General features: G+C 36.8%; 1 protein-coding gene across 4 annotated transcripts in view; it reads left to right on the forward strand.

Moving 5' to 3' along the window:
* NFAT5 (nuclear factor of activated T cells 5) overlaps positions 1–19,167 on the forward strand; it is a gene marked incomplete at both ends in the record, with an annotated part of 102,551 nt that extends 83,384 nt beyond the window's left edge. For 2 of the 4 annotated variants that reach the window (XM_084257193.1, XM_084257195.1), the window contains 5 exons: positions 7,534–7,666; positions 12,150–12,233; positions 14,203–14,351; positions 15,595–18,091; positions 18,932–19,167. In XM_084257193.1, the coding sequence (XP_084113319.1) occupies positions 7,534–7,666; positions 12,150–12,233; positions 14,203–14,351; positions 15,595–18,091; positions 18,932–19,167 (3,099 nt within the window). The remainder of the gene's footprint in view (positions 1–7,533; positions 7,667–12,149; positions 12,234–14,202; positions 14,352–15,594; positions 18,092–18,931) is intronic. The other 2 variants (XM_084257194.1, XM_084257196.1) reach the window with 1 other exon arrangement.
* Between the last annotated feature and the right edge of the window lie 214 nt (positions 19,168–19,381).

Below are 19,381 nucleotides of genomic sequence, written 5' to 3' on the forward strand. Positions count from 1 at the left end.
TGGGAGGGTGAAAGAATTCACCAGAGCCAGAGCAGGGAACAGAACAGGCAGGCGGAAATACATTGCTGAGGGGAACAGCAGGCGCAGCAGGAGAGGTCTGTCGCGCCCCATTGTGCTTCTTGTTCTCTTTGTTCTTTCCTCTCCCTTTCCCCCTCCCCCCTTGATGTTTCCATTCTGCTGCCATCAGCTATCAAGGGTTAGTTTTTCAGTCTGTCTTTATCTGACTATTAGTTTAGTTACTTGATATTCCACATATTAGTAACAGTAGCCAGTATTTATTTCTCCTTCTGACGTATTTCACGTGACATAACCCCTTGATGTTTCCATTCTGCTGCCATCAGCTATCAAGGGTTAGTTTTTCAGTCTGTCTTTATCTGACTATTAGTTTAGTTACTTGATATTCCACATATTAGTAACACTAGCCAGTATTTATTTCTCCTTCTGACGTATTTCACGTGACATAATCCCTTCAAGCTCCATCCATGTTGCTATAAATGGCCTGAGTTTATCTTTGTAATGGCTGAGTAGTACTCCATTGAGTGTATATACCACATCTTCTTGATCTACTTATCTGTTCTGAGACACTTAGGTTTCCATAACTTAAGTAGAGTAAATAGTGCTGGAGTAAATGTGAAAGTTGCAGGTTTCCTTTCAAATTAGTGTTTTTGAATTTTTGGGGTAGATGCCTAGGAATGGAATTACTGGGTTGAAAGGCAGCTCCATGTTTATTGTTTTGAGACACCTCCATCCTGCTTTCTGTAGGGCTACACCAGTTTGCATTCCCACTAGAAGTGTAAGAGGGTTCCCTTTTCTCCACATCCTTGCCAACATTTTTGTTTCTGGTCTTTTCAATATGAGCCATTCTTACAGGTGTGAGATGGTATCACATTGTGGTCTTGATTTGCATTCCTCTAGTAATAAGTAATTGTGAACATTTTTTCATGTGGCTGCTGGCCATTTTAATGTCTTCTTTGGGGAGGCATCTTTTTAGTTCTTTGCCCATTTTTTGATTGGGTTCTTTTGTTTTTGTAGAGTTTTGTGAGTTCTTTGTATATCTTTGATAGCAGTCCTTTGTCAGATGTATGGTATGCAAATATTTTCTCCCATTCAGTAGGATGTGTTTTCATTTTAGTTAAAGGTTTCTTTTGCTGTGCAGAAGCTCTTTAGTTTGACATAGTCCCAGCTGTTTATGTTCTCTTTTGTTTTCTTTGCTATTGGGGATAAATCCCTAAAGGCATCACTAAAGTTTATGTCATGAAATGTTTTGCTTATGTTTCTTTTATGTATTTTATTTCATGATCAAGAAGTCTTTGATCCATTTTGAGTTGATTTTGGTGTATGGTATGAAATCATGGTATAGTTTCATTCTTTTGCATGCAGCTGTCCAGTTTTCCCACCACCAATCTATTGAAGAGGCTGTCCTTGTTCCAGTGTATGTTTTTGTCTCCTTTGTCATAGATAAACTGTCCATACATATCTGGGCTCTCCGTTCTATTCTTTTGGTCTATGTGTTGTTTTTTTTTTTTCAGTACCAGGTTGTTTTAATTATTGTAACTTTATAACATAACTTGAGATCTGGAAGTGTGATACATCCATTCTCTTCTTTGTCAAGATTGCTTTCGCTATTTGGGGTCTTTTGTGACTACATATGAATTTTAGTAGTATTTGTTCCAGTTCTTTGAAATATGCCAATTTGGGGGAATTGCAATGAACCAGTATATACCCAAAGCCAAAAATTTAACATGAAATGCTGATGGGTAAGAAAAGAGTATATAAGAACAAATAGGAAGATGAGAGAGTCAAAAATGGGAGACTCAATAGCTAGTTTATCAAAATGTTAATAATTCCTTCAGGTTTTTTAATTCCTTTGTGTTTAAAACTTTTAATAAAAATTAATAACATTATATCCAATATATTATATTCAACGTGTTGTCAAAATCAAAGGTTAGGTCACAGTGCTCCCTGAGACTGCCCTCACTTCAGAGGACACATACCCACCATGAAATAAGGAGTTTCCAGGCTGTTCTTACTTTTGAACAGTTGGCTTCAAATTCAAGGGTTTACACTACCCCCTTAGATTTTCTAGAACAACTCACAGAACTTAGGAAAGCATTGTACTTAACCATTTCAGTTTTACTATAGCAAAAAGATGCAAAACAGGATGTACCAAAGGGAGGAATGCACAGAGTAATATCTGGGAGGGTCCCAAAGGTGAAGTTTCTGTTGACCTCAGGGATACCATACCTTCTCGAACATCAGTGTGTGATGGTACACTGAGTATGTATACATAGTGTTTTATTTGAACTTAATCACATACTGCCTATGCAGCTGACCTCTTGTCTCTTGTTCCACTAGAGGTCAGAACTGATATGGCATGTTCCAAAGCCTTCATCATCTATCGTACTGTTAAACTCTCCAATTTTGAAAGCCCCCAAACAACCATAGACACCCCTATTGTGCAGGACATTCCAGATGCGTGGAGATCACCACCCCATAGCTAAGGGCAAAGATTAGGCTTTACTTTGGATAAGATTAATTCTTCACAATGTAGTATCATATATATGGGAGCTTCTGTATACCTAGACAAATGACATTTAGAAAGTTTTCCTCTAGTCTTGTGCTGTCAAATGCTGTGGAAAAGAAGTATGGGGTTCAACAGTCATTCCTTTGTCACATATACCATTGGACAGTCTCTGCTAAACTGACTAGTCATAACTGAAGTTCTGGTATCTTTAATAATGTGAGTTATTTGTTATTAATAATGTGAGTTATCATTAATTAATTAATAATGTGAGTTATTTAAGTTAGCAATTTTCCTTTGTGCCCCAATTTTCTAATATCAAATAAGCTTTTTTACTAGATTATTTGAAGTTCCTTCTAATTCTCACATTTTATGATTTCTAATATAACCTATTGATCAGAACATTACCACTTCCCAGAAACCAACAGTAGCGTCCTCTAGAAGACTTCCAGAGGCTAGGGGAATGTACTGTGACTCAGTTTTGTATTCCAAATAATACCAAGCACTTAATAAGATAACTCATAAAAAACCTGTTAGTTCATTTTATTCACTTTTAAGAAAAAAGATCTGTGGGGTCTGAGATCCCTCATTCTTCTTTCTGAGAGCATGTCAAACCTTAATTTCCACTAAGTTTTCCTTTTTTTTAAAAGATTTATTTATTTATGCATACATATATTTTATATTCTTCTTTTTTTAAAGATTTATTTATTCATTTATTTATACATACATACAGACAGACAGACAGACATACAAACAAGCACCAGGCACAGTCAGAAGCACGGGAGGGTGAGAGAATTCAACAGAGCCAGAGCAAGGAGCAGAGCAGGCAGAAGGACCAAAGTACACTGCTGAGGGGAGCAGCGGGCGGCAGGAGAGGTCTGCACGCCATGCGGGACCCTCCTCCAGTGGCCGGGGAGCAGCTGGGGATCGAACCGGCGCTGCAGAGGCTGCGGACAGCTTCGCAACCCAGCACTCAACTGCTGCGCCACCCGGGAGGCCCTCTTCCCTCCTGTTTTGATCCCTCTCCCTTCTCCTCACCTGCAGAATGATTTATAGTTGCCTGTTAATTTTGTTTTTTAGTTTATTATAATTTATTTCCTGATCCCTTATTTGGTTCCCCCACATTCCTCCTATAAGTGAAACCATCCGGTATTTTTCTTTTTCTTCCACTGAGTTCTTTTATGCTGAACGTTTTGGTCCTGACTGCAACTTAAATATCCATGCAATGCTTTTGTTGCTACAAACATGTTTTGTTTTGTTTAATATAAACTCCTTTGCTAGTAATAATTATAATTGCTATTCCTTACTTTATGATGTAGTTTTGTAGGTAAGAAACTATTTCTGGAGACTGAAAGACTTGCCTTATAAATTATACAAAATATTAATAAAATGGCCCCAACAAGTTATAGTCTGAACTTACTATTTCATACATAAATTATTAAAAAGTCATTGTTTACTCCTCACTTTCTCTCTACCCTTGCTTCTCTCTTTCTCTCCTCCTCCTTGTCTCTCTCACTCACTCTCCCTTCTCTCCTTCTGACCTTACTTCTTTCTTTACCTTTGAGGCATGGGGCAGTTATATTTTTAAAACACTTCTTTTCAGGGCAGTTATGCCAGCTACAGTAGATTAAAGAAGAGGAATTATCATAAAATTATGTGGTGGAATGGAAAGGAATTATGTCCATATTTGGTGGCTAAATCTAGAGGTCCTGGGGTTTTGCAAGCAAGTATGTAAATAAACTAAATCATAATATGTTATTACATTACGTCAATGGTTCTGTTCTTAATTTTAAATTTTTTATCTTTTTCATAAAGAGCTTTCTGTCTTTTTTTTTTCTAAGGCTTTCTGGGAAATAGTGTAGAGTCAGCTGAGATATGAAGAATTGATCACGGTGATGATTATATTAAAGAAACAAAATTTAAGCATTCAGAAGGGTGATCAAAAAGTTATTCTCAAAAAAAAAGGAAAAAGAAAAACAACTGCAATTTATCAATGAAGAAATATCAGTTCTGTACAAAAAAGTTGAAAGGACCCTTAAATAGTAAAAAATACTCAGAAGATGGTATTGTAGAAAAGACCATTTGAATATAATTTTGCAATTTGCAGTTATGAATAATTGTGATTGCTATTCATTTGCAACCCCCAAATTAACTCATCAGGTATTCATCTTTCCCAGTTATATACCAAGTATGAGATAACAGTTCTTTGTATATGTGCTGCTGAAACGAGCTCGAGGTAACAGTTCTGTGATATTTGTCTCTTCTAGTCAAGACCACAATATGTCTCATGCTCATGTTATGCCATTTTAAATCATTTTAGGTGAATTCTATATGACTTTAATTGCCTACTAAATATCTATGGAAAATACAGATGGCGAAACTCTGTGTGTGTGTGTGTGTGTGTGTGTGTGTATGATTTAGACAGAGATTTGTAAGAGAATTTGGTTTTGAAAGAAAGCAAGAGAGTTTAACAGCTTGAAATGTGGAGATAATTTACAAAGGGAGCTAATAGTTAACACAGGTATATTAGAAAGAGGTATACAATTTAATTATGAATAGCATGTTTTATAAAACATGAAATAGGCATTAGTGTATCAGATGTAGAAAATTGTATAGATTGTCATTTCTTAATCTTGAGTCTTTTGAGTTCTTTCTCAAAAAGAAAAGTGGCAATTTTTAATATAAGAATAAAAAAATGAAGAGGAGCTTTGGAGAAGTGGAATTTTGTATATAAATATGCAAAGAAATTTTTTTTTATAAAGAAATGCCAAGAAGATCCTCAGAATTTGTGAGAATAACTACAGTAAACAAAGATATGAGAGTTTAGTAGTTGTGTGTTTTCATTTGATTCTATTAGGAGTGTGTATGTGTGTGTGTGTGTTTGTACACATATATGCATATATATACACACACATATGCATACACATATGTAACCCCAACTGTAGCAGAGAACATTGTACCTGCATCATAGTCCTCCCAAATCTTTGTATGTTTCTGTTTATATATACTACTAGCTACTAGCTCAGTTGTGTGTTAACTACTCTTAATTTGCTTTACAGGCAACTTCCTATCACTGTTCATAATTTACTTAGTTTTTAATTCTAATGAGTTGGGGAAATATGAAGAATTCTTTTTGTTTGTTTGTTTAAAATACGAAGAATTCTTAACTAAATTGGGTCATTTGTTTTTTAAAAGATGTCAACTTAGGTCTGCTTAAATATGTTCTCCAAAGCAAGTTGAGTAAAAAGTTTTTTATAAAATAGCCTCCTGATTTTTTGGCTATTAATTCTGTTACTTATTACCAGGAAACAGGTTTTTGTTCAGAAGAATCATTTCTATTATAGTTTGTCAAAAAATTTAAGACTGGCAACATACTTTACAAACCCATCCATTCAGCTTCTCCTTGCGTAGGTAAGACTACTTAGTGGCATAGTTGTAGGCTATAAATAAGAGTAAAAATGAAGGTAGAGAAAATTCAAAACTCTTGTTTTTACAAAGTTGAAAAACTTGGAATACAGATGTTTTTTGAGACCTTAATGTATAATTGAGTATGTGCTTTCAGATTTTTGTCCCCCAGTATCTATGCATTTATTTATATATACATGTATATGTTTTTCTGCCTGACTTAAAAGCATAATTTTTTTGAGATGGCTAACTGGGATTAGGATGCATTCTGTTAATGCCATGTATCAGAGGATATTTATTTATGATGTGACTATTTCCAAGAGTGTTTTAATACCTCTCAAAAACAAATTGAGGGGCCTCCGCGATGGCACAGCGGTTGAGCACTGGGTTGCGAAGCTGTCCGCAGCCTCTGCAGCGCCGGTTCGATCCCCAGCTGCTCCCCAGCCACTGGAGGAGGGTCCCACATGGCATGCAGACCTCTCCTGCCACCCGCTGCTCCCCTCAGCAGTGTGCTTTGGTCCTTCGCCTGTTCTGCTCCCTGCTCTGGCTCTGGTGAATTCTCTCACCCTCCTGTGCTTCTGACTGTACCCAGTGCTTGTATAAATAAGTAAAAATAAATCTTAAAAAAAAACAAAAACAAAAACAAATTGAGGACTTAGAAATTGAAACCTTGATCCTGGGTCTCAGTTATCACCTGTATCTCTTCAACTGAGTCAACCCGGTGTAGTCTAACTAAAAGTCAAATGTGTTTCAAGTTGTCTTCCAGGAAGATGTAGATCTATTATAGAGTAAATACTGGCAAAACATTTTCTTATGTGGATGCTTCTGCCTCTGTTCTAACAAAAAATAACTGATATGCTGGGGTTTGGGTAAACTGAACCGTGTTTTATGTTAAGTGAGAATTACAGTGGTTAGAAGCAGTGGACAGTATTCCTCATAATTAAGGTTGCACAAAACCTATGGTAGTTGACATTGTGTTTGGTGGGCACTTTTTTCCCTCAACTTGTTTTCATTTTGTTTAGCAAATATATTTGAGTGTATTTTCTGTAAGGTGCTTAACAGAGGAGATAAGAGTGCACCTTAGATTCTCGTTGTGTTTACATCCTTGTGAATGAAGAGATAAAAGAAATAAGCGAGCAATCATAGGGATGATAAGTTCTGTTGTCGAATTAAAGAAGATTATATCATCTGGTGAAAGGGGTAGTCAGAGAAAGCTTCTGAGGAGATAATGTTTGAATAAGACTTGAAAACGGGTAGGGAACTAGCCATTTGAAGAGGTAAAGTAAGAATATTCCAGTGGGAGAGAATAACAAGTATAATCTTAAGATTATAAACCTTTAAGCAAACGTTGTACAATAATGAACAATGATGTAAAAAATACATAAATAAATTATATTTTTAAAAAGATTGTAAGCATTTGTAGAACATTTAGATTTTACCTTAAACACAGCCTTAAGATTAATGTCCTGATGCTTATGAACCTGAAAATGCATCCTTTATTTCCTAGTCAGAATTTTTAAACTCTACAGCTAATTATAATTTTTAATTCAGAATTTTTACTTTAAATATTGCTTTTTTTCTGAATCTTATAATTTTCTTTAAATTAGAATCATCTTATTGTGAAGGTTCCTCCATATCATGACCAACATATAACTTTGCCTGTATCAGTGGGAATATATGTAGTGACCAACGCTGGAAGATCTCATGATGTTCAGCCATTCACTTACACTCCAGACCCAGGTATGTCAAAATGAAAAATCTGAATAAAAATGAATAATTAATTTATAGTACTTTGAAAGGCTATGAAGACCAAACAACAAAAAAGAAAAAATTATTTAGCAAGATGAATTAATATTAGTGGGTTTTGTTTTGGTTTTGGTTTTGTTTTGGAGATAGCATTATTTCCTAAGAAGATGGCCACCGAAATGTTCCTTTTACAGTATATTATGGGAATCATTTCTGTCTTCTGTATTCTTCTAATAAAAGAAAAGCCAGGAATGCTCTGAAAATAGATTTTCCTGTGTTATCTTATAAGTTACTCCTTACTAATAATACTATTCACTGCATCTCTCTTATGTGTAGGAAGATGAAAGTGACAATTTTGCAGAACTACTGATAGTTTAATCTGTCTGATAGGATGCATTTGGGGAGAGGTAAGAGATAAGCTTGAAGTGATAGGTGATAAAATCACAAATAGAGCTATCTGCTTCTAACATGTTCTGATGTATAATTAAAAATATCAGACTGCCGATAAATATCTTAAATATAATTTTAAGCACTTAGGTAAATTAGGTGCTTTAGAATCCAGAGCAGTAAGAGCAGTTAAAATGTGAAACGTTTAGAAGATCCCTGAATAAGAACTGGCTTATGAGCTGTTCGCCTGTATTCATTCGGTAGCCTGAAAAAGAGAAGTCTTTTCCTGGCACAAGTTGGGAGAATATCTGGGAATTCGTAGCTTATGAAGTGTTGCTTCGATCTTGGTTTCTGCTGTGTTTGTTAGGGGTTTGGTTCATTCTTGTCTTAGGTTTACTGATAGGTTTATTCCCAAATAGTTCAGGAGCCAGTGTGGCACAAAGGAGAAAAGGTGGTAGGGAGAGAAAGCCCTGGCAGTAAGAAGTAATGATAATGGACCACAGGACAGAATTGTAACTAGTCTTGATAATTACTTTATGACACTTAAGGTATCTGTTCCCCTTTTTCTAAATCATATCTTAATTACACAAACTGGTTATTTTCCTCCAGTTTGCTACCAAATTATGCCATAGTATAGCATTAAAGAAATCTTACTATTTCTCTCAGAATAGAAGATAACAAGTTGAAGTTTCAAACAGAAAAAGGCAAAGTTTAGAATATACTGTTTTTTTTTTTTTTTTAAGATTTATTTATTTTACACAAGAACCGGGGTACAGGCCAGATGCGTGGGAGGATTCACCAGAGACAGAGTGGGGAACAGAACAGGCAGATTGACGAAATACACTGCTGATGGGAGCAGCGGGCGAGACAGGAGAGGTCTGCCATGCCATGTGGGAACCTCGCCAGCCAGCTGGGATCGGATCCAACTGGCGCTGAAGCGCTGCTCAACCGCCTGCGCCACCAGGGGAGGCCCTAGAATATACTGTTTCCAACAAATATGGGAAAGAATGGTTTATGCTCAAAGATCAAGTATTTGATTTTTTTTTTCGAGGAAGGACACACAAATCCAAGAAAGTTTAATTTAAAACTATAGTTAAATAAATAAAATAAATGTAGTTAATAATAGTTGGAGTATTTTAGTAATATATCTTGTGGGAAGAGAAGAGGGAAGTACATGTATGTGTCATGAAAATACTGAGGTTTTGTTACTTGTTTTTAGTAATTAAAAAGCTTTATGAAAAGAGAGCTTTACGATTTTGAAGTACTTTGACATCAGCACTAAGAATCTTAATTTCTTGGTAATAAAAGCTGATTACTAGAAATTTCCCTTTGAAAAAGACAAAGGACATTCCAATTCTGCAGTATATTTGACCAATAATCCCCAAAACTATTAAGGTCAACAAAAACCAGGAAATAATCACAAACAAGAAAAACCAGAGGAAATAAAACTTGCTAAATGTATCATAATTAATGGGATTCTGGGGCAGAAGAACAACATTACACCAAAACTAAGGAGATTTGAGTAAATTGTAGAGTTTTGTTAATGTGTTGATTTTAATTTATTAACGGTAGCAAATGTCCCTAAGATTATAAGTTGTCAACAATATAGGGAAACTAATTGTAGGGGAGTATGTATGAAATCTGTACTAATTTCTCAGTTTTTCTGTATATCTAAGACTGCTTTGAAACATAAAGTCTATTCATAATAATAAAATATTGTAAGAAAACATTTCCCTTTGGTAAATTGCCTGATAAAACGGCTTTTAAATTTCCTTTTTACAGACTGTACTAATTGACTATGTATTTTTTACACTGTGTATGTATTTTTACACTATGTATTTACACACTGTACTAGTTGACTATGTATTTTTTTTAAAGATTGATTTATTTATGCACACAAGAACTGGGGTATAGGCCAGAGGTATGCAGGGTGAGAGGATTCACCAGAGACAGAGTGGGGAGCAGAACAGGCAGATTGACTGAAATACACTGCTGAGGGGAGCAACGGGCCAGATAGGAGAGGTCTGCTGCATAATGTGGGTAGCTCCCTGGCCAACCGGCAATTGAACTCATGCTGCAGAGGCTGCAAATAGCTTCACAGTGCTGTGCTTAATCCCTTGCGCCATCAGGGAGGCCCTAGTTCACTATTTTTTCACATTTAGGGAATCATTAACTTTATTCTTTAAAAGTTTTCCTCTCATATTTTGTGTAATCATAGATGGCAGTCCCTCTCAGAAACTGAGTTAAACACATAGTAAGTAATGCTAAAGTAAAGTAACTGTCATGCTACAGTTTCTGCCTTTATGATCTAGCCAATTAAAGAGTAGTCCCATAATTTCATATTTTTATATTTTATGAAATGTGATCATCTTCTCAGGTATGCAAGAGAGAGAATATGATTTCAGGAAAACTTGGGCATAGAAAAATTACACTGTCTCATTATGATATACTAATAGCTGTTGCCATTCTTTGGGGAACTATGGTTAATAAACATTTAAATAGTCGTGGTACATAATTATAGCTGGTAAAACTAGGCCTACCCATTTATATTTATAAGAGTAGAAATGGTGATTATTAAGCACTTGCCTAAATATTTTAAAGTTATAAGTAAAACTAACATTAAATACTAGATATCCTATTCTCCTAGTTTGACAAGGATGATAACAACCTGGAAGGGCAGATGTGAATTTAGGATTCAGGGTGCGTAGCGTTCCAAGCTGTAATATGGCAACATGGGAGAAAGGGAACTTTATATTACCATCCATTTCCATTTATTTTCCACTCCTGGCTCCATACTTACCCGGGAGTCTTGATACACCAGCCAGTGCTTTCAAGCTCTGTCTACCCTGTAGGCCTAAGACTGCACACAATGTCTAGAGTAGTTATGCAAAAAATTTGGGGATCCTGGGTACTTTGTACATGGTCTAAAAGTAGGATCAGTGCAAGGGTGCTAGAGAACATAAACTGGCTCCAAACACTCTACCAGAGACAGGCCCCTCTAACCCCTCTTAAATCTGCTCGCAAAAATATCATATACATATGCTCTCAGGCACTTAGGTAGTTTGCAGAGTCATAAAAACTTTATTTTTTTCCTGGTTAGCCATGAAACTTTGCTTTACCATTAAACTTAAAAATCATCTATAGATTTCTTTTCCATTCTGTTCCCTATATGTCATTTGGTGGAATTTTGTGTGGCATACTAAGATAAATTATCTAACTTCTTTCTGAGATGATCTGTCTCTTTATTTGTCTTTATTTGTCTCTTTATTTACAAATAACTATACATAGGCTCTTTATAACTTGATAACATTTCACATTACTGTATATAGAAAAAGAAATTGTGAAAATAAGCTGACTCAATTCCCATTTTGAATCAGTTAGGGATTATAAAATAAGTACACTGAAAAATAGAAGTTAAAATCTATCTAAACAAAATATTTGGTTATTTTAAGCAAGGACCTGTTTATTTGAAATTTTAAATTCAGAATTGATTTCTGTTCTTAATCCATTAAATTTAAAGTTTTCATAATAGATGTAGTTGGTATTAGTAGAAATCAAAACCCAACAACTCTCCATTAACAATAGTAGATTTTTTTTCTCAATATTTTACCCAAAAAAATCATGATGTTATAGATTCAATATGTTCATCATTGTTATTTCTAATTTAGTTCAGTTAATTGATTAATGTTTCTGAGTCAGTATTTTTTTTATATAAATCACATAGGTGAGTGAATGATAAACTATTTTCATGCTAGTGTCACAGTGTATTTGGTAAGTTTTAAAAAAGCCTCAATCTTCTACTAGCATCCAACAAGAAGGATTTTTTTTAAGTTGCTGTTGCTTTTGTTTTGTTTTGTTTTGTTTTGTTTTGATTAAGTGAATATATGCTTTTGCCCACTTGGAGATTAGTGAATTTTAAAGCATAGACTGGTGGTGGTTAGAAAAACTCATCTCAATCTAGAATTTCTGGTAAACAAATTAACTTAATGATGCTTTATGAGAAAATATTTCAGTTAAAGAATTTCAAGATACTCATTTTGTTAGGATGAATAAATTTAAATAAATGTAATTATCTTTTTTCCTTAAATAGCAGCAGCTGGTGCTTTGAGTGTAAATGTGAAGAAGGAAATATCTAGTCCAGCAAGACCTTGCTCTTTTGAGGAGGCCATGAAAGGTACCAAGTTGATTCTTCTATTAAAAAAAAAAAATTTTTTTTTTTGAAGATTGATTTATGCATACAAGACCTGGGGTGTCTGTAGGTTAGAGGTGCAGGGGAGGGGGATGTGGCAGTGTTTGATAGGATTCACCAGAGACAGGATTTACCAGAGACAGAGTGTGGGAGCAGAACAGGCAAATTGACTGAAATACACTGCTGAGGGGTGCAGCGGGTAAGGTAGCTTGATAACGCTGAGACTTAACCCCTTTGGCAACCAGGGAAGCCCCCTAAAAATTTTTTGGTAAATAATCCTATATATTTTCTCTAGCAAGGCCTACTATTCTTTCTCTTTATGTTATTGAGACACTTAGGGTATTTTCCATATTGTAAAATACTTGCTTTACTATCAAATGTAGAGAATTGTTTTCCAACTTGGTATTTCCCTTCATTCACAATAACAATCTTAAAAGTGTATGTGAAGTATAATGATACAAATATAATAAAACTTCTTGTTATCAGTAAGACTAGCATTTGTTATTGAGACTGAAGATACCATGGCCAGATAATGAAAGCTTTCACTCTGAACTAAGTTTCTAGTTCTTTGGCAAGAGTTTGTCAACATGAGAAGTAAGGAGGAGGCAGCTCAGTGAGATATTAGGTCTAGTGCCAAAGCGATCATGATCCATTTCTAGTTTTAACCCAATTGTGTATCCCTAATACAACAGTAATACTAGGGACCTCCCTGGTGGCACAAGGGGTTAAGATGCAACCTACCCACAGCCACTGCCACATTAGTTCGATTCCCAACCAGGGAGCAGCCCCCATGGCGCAGCAGACCTCTCCTGACTTGCCTGCTATTCCCCTCAACAGTGTATTTCAGTAGATCTGCCTGTTCTGTTCCCCACTCTGTCTCTGGTGAATCCTCTCACCCCCACCAACACTTCTGGCCTGTACCCCAGTTCTTGTATGCATAAATGGACAAAATTTTTTTTTTAAAGAAAAGTGGTACTAGTTAAATAAAATAAAATATATGGTATAAATATTGTTAACAGTTTCTTGGCACTTTTTTCAGAATGCTTGGGAAATCTGTTTCTCTCCACAGGTTTTCAGTTGTTGTAAACTTTTAGATCAGAACTTGGCTAATGTGGTCAGTTCAGAGGACAGACATTAGCATATCATAGGCTCCACTAAGTGCCAATTGCAGACTCAAGTAGACAAAAAAGAAGAAAAGGTATCAGGGAAATAAAGTAAATATCACGAAGATAAAAATCTGTCTTATCTGTTATATATTGCTGCTTCTTGGTATAAATCTATAACTACTCCTAAAAATGGAAGTAGTAAAAAGTAGAAAATACTGGCTGGTTTTGTTTTGGAAATTTAATTGATAAACCTAAAACAGTCCTGAAATTTCTAAAAATAAAAAAAATTTAAGCAATGCTAAATGTATTCATTTACGAAGTTGGCAATTCAGGATTTCTAAGAAAAAATTGAATTATTTAATATAGGGAAGCAAAATCTATTTGGTGACATTTTCTAGTGAAAGGCTTGGATTTTGTTGAGGAGAAATATGTTCAGACAATCTTAAAGCTAAAGTTTTGAGACTATACTTTCAGGCATACATATGTTAAGAGCAAAATGTAATATTTGTGACTGAGCAACTTTAACAAACTGAGATTTCCAAAATGTATTCTATAATATATATCCTGGTGATGTTGCAAATTGTTCAGGACACCTTGGAAATGTCCTGGGATACTTAAGTTTGTTGATATTTAACCTTCAGCCTCAGGCCCATACTAGGGGTCAATCCAAAGCTACTTCAAAAAAGGGAAGATACATTTTAATACACCAGTTAAGTGTCTCATACTACTTTCATAGCATGAATAAATAAACATTTAAATCATAATTAATAGTCAACCTACTATAGGGTGAAATTATTGATGATTTTTGTAAATTTTGAACTTTTTTTTCTGTTTGTGTGTCTATGCAGCAATGAAAACTACTGGATGTAACTTAGATAAGGTAAATATTCTTCCTAATGCTCTGATTACGCCACTCATATCAAGCAGTATGATTAAGAGTGAAGATGTTACTCCAATGGAAGTAACAGCAGAAAAAAGATCTTCTCCCATTTTTAAGGTGAGATACAGTTGCTGGCAGTGCCCCACATCTTAACCTCAGATATAAAAATTGCTTTATTTTGAGTGCTTTGATTTCTTTTCCCATGTTTATGCTTTTTACTTTTCCTGTTTCCTATTTTCCTGTCTTCGGATGTACTAAATGAATTTTCAGAATAAATGCTTTTACAGTCCACTGTATAACTTGCAAAGTGACAGTCTATATACATTTCTGTCATGGACAGAATTAGTGTATTAGCTAGACCTGTGGGATATGGGGGCTATTGCCGAAAGTACTGGTTTAGCTTTTTCAAAATTAGAGGCTTTTTTATTTCCTTTTCTTCCCCGGTCTTTTTCTGTAACTCCCCCTCCTTTTTTTACTTGCTTCCCACCCTATAATGTTAATGGTCCACAAAAATGAAGATTATTTTTCAATTTGTTATTAATTCGTGAACCATAGAGTTAATATGTTCTTGCTATCCTAAGTATATCAGTAATTATTCTTCTACTTTAAAAAATTCTGATAACAATTGTTGTCATATTCCTAAACCTATTTTTTTTAAGATTTATTTTATTTATGCATACAAAAGCTGGGGTGCAGGCCAGTGGTGTGGGGGTGGGATGGGATTAGGGGACTCACCAGAGACAGTGGGGAGCAGAACAGGCAGATCTACTGAAATACACTGCTGAGGGGAGCAGCGGGCGAGACAGGAGAGGTCTGCTGTGCGTGTGGGTCAGCTCCCTGGCCAGGGATCAAATTTGTGCTCCAGTGGCTGCTGATAGCTTCATAGTGCTGAGACTTAACCCCTTGCACACCCAGGAAAGCCCCCTAAACCTATTTTCAAAAAAATAATATGGAGTAGAAAATTGTTCATGCATATGCTTTTAGAATAATAATTTTGCGGGGGCCTCCCTGGTAGCACATGGGGTTAAGCATCAGCACTATGAAGCAGTCTGCAGCTGTACAGCATGAGTTCAATCCCCGGCCAGGGAGGTGACCCACAGGGCTCAGCAGACCTCTCCTGTCCCGCCCACTGCTACCCTCTGCAGTGTATTTCAGTAGGTCTGCCTGTTCTGCTTCCCACTCTGTCTCTGGTGAATCCTCTCACCACCCCCCTGTACCTCTGGCCTACACCCCCCCCCCCAGTTCTTGTATGCATCAATAAACCTTTAAAGAATAAAAAAAAGAATGATAATTTTTTGAAGTTTCATATGAGTTCTGTTAATATTTGTAAATACATATTTTGGGGATTTTTATTTTTCAGACTACAAAAACAGTTGGATCAACTCAGCAAACATTAGAAAATATTTCTAATATAGCAGGAAATGGATCTTTTTCATCATCATCATCATCTTCTTCCCACTTACCTTCTGAAAATGAAAAGCAGCAGCAGATACAGCCTAAGGCTTACAACCCAGAGACCCTGACAACTATTCAAACACAGGACATTTCACAGCCCGGTACCTTTCCAGCAGTATCTGCTTCTAATCAGCTATCCAACAGTGATGCACTACTACAGCAGGCTACACAGTTTCAGACAAGAGAAACTCAGTCTAGAGAGGTATTGCAGTCAGATGGCACAGTGGTAAATTTGTCACACCTGGCTGAGGCGTCACAGCAACAGCAGCAGTCACCACTACAAGAACAAGCACAGACTTTACAGCAGCAAATTTCATCAAATATTTTCCCACCACCAAACAGTGTCAGTCAGCTACAGAATACAATTCAGCAGTTGCAAGCAGGAAGTTTTACAGGCAGTACTACTAGTGGCAGCAGTGGAAATGTTGACTTGGTCCAACAAGTTTTAGAGGCACAGCAGCAGTTATCTTCAGTTTTATTTTCTGCTCCAGATGGGAATGAGAATGTCCAAGAACAGCTCAGTGCAGACATCTTTCAACAAGTCAGTCAAATTCAAAATAGCGTAAGCCCTGGAATGTTTTCCTCAACAGAGCCAGCAGTCCATACAAGACCAGATAATTTAATAGCTGGAAGAGCTGAAAGTGTTCACCCACAGACTGAAAACACATTATCTAATCAGCAACAGCAACAACAGCAACAGCAAGTAATGGAATCATCTGCTGCAATGGTGATGGAAATGCAACAGAGTATCTGCCAGGCAGCTGCCCAGATTCAGTCAGAGTTGTTCCCTTCAACTGCTTCAGCAAATGGAAACCTTCAGCAATCTCCAGTTTACCAACAGACTTCTCATATGATGAGTGCATTACCTACCAGTGAGGATATGCAAATGCAATGTGAATTGTTTTCTTCTCCTCCTGCAGTTTCTGGAAATGAAACCACTACAACCACCACACAGCAGGTTGCAACCCCTGGCACTACCATGTTTCAAACATCAAGTTCAGGAGAAGGAGAAGAAACTGGAGCACAAGCAAAACAGATTCAGAACAGTGTCTTTCAGACCATGGTTCAAATGCAACATAGTGGGGACAGTCAACCTCAAGTTAACCTTTTTTCATCTACGAAAAGTATGATGAGTGTTCAGAATAGTGGTACCCAGCAACAAGGTAATGGTTTATTCCAGCAAGGTAATGAGATAATGTCGCTCCAATCTGGGAATTTTTTGCAGCAGTCTTCTCATTCACAGGCTCAACTTTTTCATCCTCAGAATCCTATTGCTGATGCTCAGAACCTTTCCCAGGAAACTCCAGGTTCTATTTTCCATAGTCCAAGTCCTATTGTCCACAGTCAGACTTCTACAACCTCCTCTGAACAAATGCAACCTCCAATGTTTCACTCTCAAAGTACCATGGCTGTATTACAGAGCTCTTCTGTTTCTCAGGAGCAGCAGTCAGCCAACATATTTCTTTCCCAGGGTCCAATGAATAATCTTCAAACTAACACAGTAACCCAAGAAGAACAGATTTCATTTTTTGCAGCTCAGAACTCAATTTCCCCACTTCAATCAACTTCAAACACTGAGCAGCAAGCTGCTTTCCAACAGCAAGCTCCAATATCACACATGCAGACCCCTATGCTTTCCCAAGAACAGACACAATCCTCCCAGCAAAGTCTATTTCAGCCGCAAGTGTCCCTGGGCTCCCTTCCTCCTAATCCTATGCCTCAAAACCAACAAGGAACAATCTTCCAGTCACAGCACCCAATAGTTGCCATCCAGAGTAACTCTCCTTCCCAGGAACAGCAGCAGCAACAGCAACAGCAGCAACAGCAACAACAGCAGCAGAGCATTTTATTCAGTAACCAGAATACCATGGCTACAATGGCATCTCAGAAGCAACCACCGCCAAACATGATATTCAACCCAAGTCAGAATCCAATGGCTAATCAGGAGCAACAGAACCAATCCATTTTTCACCAACAAAATAATATGGCCCAAATGAATCAAGAGCAGCAGCCCATGCAGTTTCAGAACCAGCCCACAGTTTCCTCACTTCAGAACCCAGGTCCTACCCAGTCTGAATCATCACAGACTTCCTTGTACCATACCTCTCCTCAGATTCAGTTGGTCCAAGGGTCACCCAGTTCTCAAGAGCAGCAAGTAACACTCTTCCTCTCTCCAGCGTCCATGTCTGCACTGCAGACCAGTATAAACCAACAGGACATGCAACAGTCTCCTCTTTATTCCCCTCAGAACAACATGCCTGGAATCCAAGGAGCCACATCTTCACCTCAGCCACAGGCTACTTTATTTCATAACACTACAGGAGGTACAATGAACCAACTACAGAATTCTCCAGGCTCATCTCAGCAGACTTCAGGAATGTTCTTATTTGGAATTCAAAATAGTAAGAAAATTCTTTCTAATTTCTCATTTCTTAAATGTTATTTGTTGAAATAGCTGATTATTATTGAGAAGAACACAAAACTCAATGATTTTTAAGAGCACAGTTTGTACTTAGAACTGAGATCACATCCATCCATACCATAACAGACTGTGACATCTCGAACAAGTTATTTGATTGCATGAGCCTCAATTTCCACATCTAAAATGGTGGTAGGTCCTCCCTGGTGGCGCAGGCGGTTGAGCACCACACTGTGAAGCTGTCTGCAGCCTCTGCAGTGCTGGTTCGATGCCGGCCAGCAAGGGTCCCACATGGCATGGCAGACCTCTCCTGTCTTACCTGCTGCTCCCCTCAGCAGTGTATTTCGTCATTCTACCTGTTCTGTTCCCCGCTCTGTCTCTGGTGAATCCTCTCACACTCCCACGGATCTGGCCTGTACCCCGGTTCTTGTATAAATAAATAAATCTTTAAAAAATAAAATAAAATAAAATGGTGGTGATGTTACATAATTGGCAAGGATATTGGGAGGATTAAATGTGGTCATGTATATAAAGGTATGTGTCTGCCATTTTTAAGCTATAAACTTGAAAATGAAGTAACATTGACAGAAAATATCTCAAAGTAAGTAGTTTCCAAGGATGTAGAAACCAATCTTTAATGTTCATATACCAATAAAATTTTATAGTACTTACATTAATGGGACTATCAGTTGCCTCATCTTTATTTCTGTACTGACTGAGCACAATAATTCATTTCCCCTAGCAACTAATAAATACCTCCTTAGGTATTTATTAACAGAAAATAACTAATTAGGTATCATCTGTATTTTAAATGTCTCTGCAGACTGTAGTCAGCTTTTACCTTCTGGACCAGCTACATTGCCAGATCAGTTGATGGCCATAAGTCAGCCAGGTCAACCACAAAATGAGGGACAGCCACCTGTGACAACACTTCTCTCTCAGCAAATGCCAGAGAATTCTCCTCTGGCATCCTCTATAAACACCAACCAGAACATTGAAAAGATTGATTTGCTTGTTTCGTTGCAAAACCAAGGGAACAATTTGACTGGTTCTTTTTAACTGAAGATGTAAGTATTGCACTTTAACTTCTTGCTTATTGATAAACATCAGTAAATTGTATTATTCTTAACAAATTTGGGTTAAGTAATAGCATTGTTTAGATTCTGATCTTTTAAAAGATGGCTTTCTCACAAGATGGTGTGTCTAAATTACTATGAATGACAACTTATGGTCATATTATTAATACTGGGCATTCCTCTGGCTCTAAATTTCT

This window comes from Talpa europaea, assembly GCF_964194135.1.
Source record: "Talpa europaea genome assembly, chromosome: 16".
Lineage (NCBI taxonomy): Eukaryota > Metazoa > Chordata > Mammalia > Eulipotyphla > Talpidae > Talpa > Talpa europaea.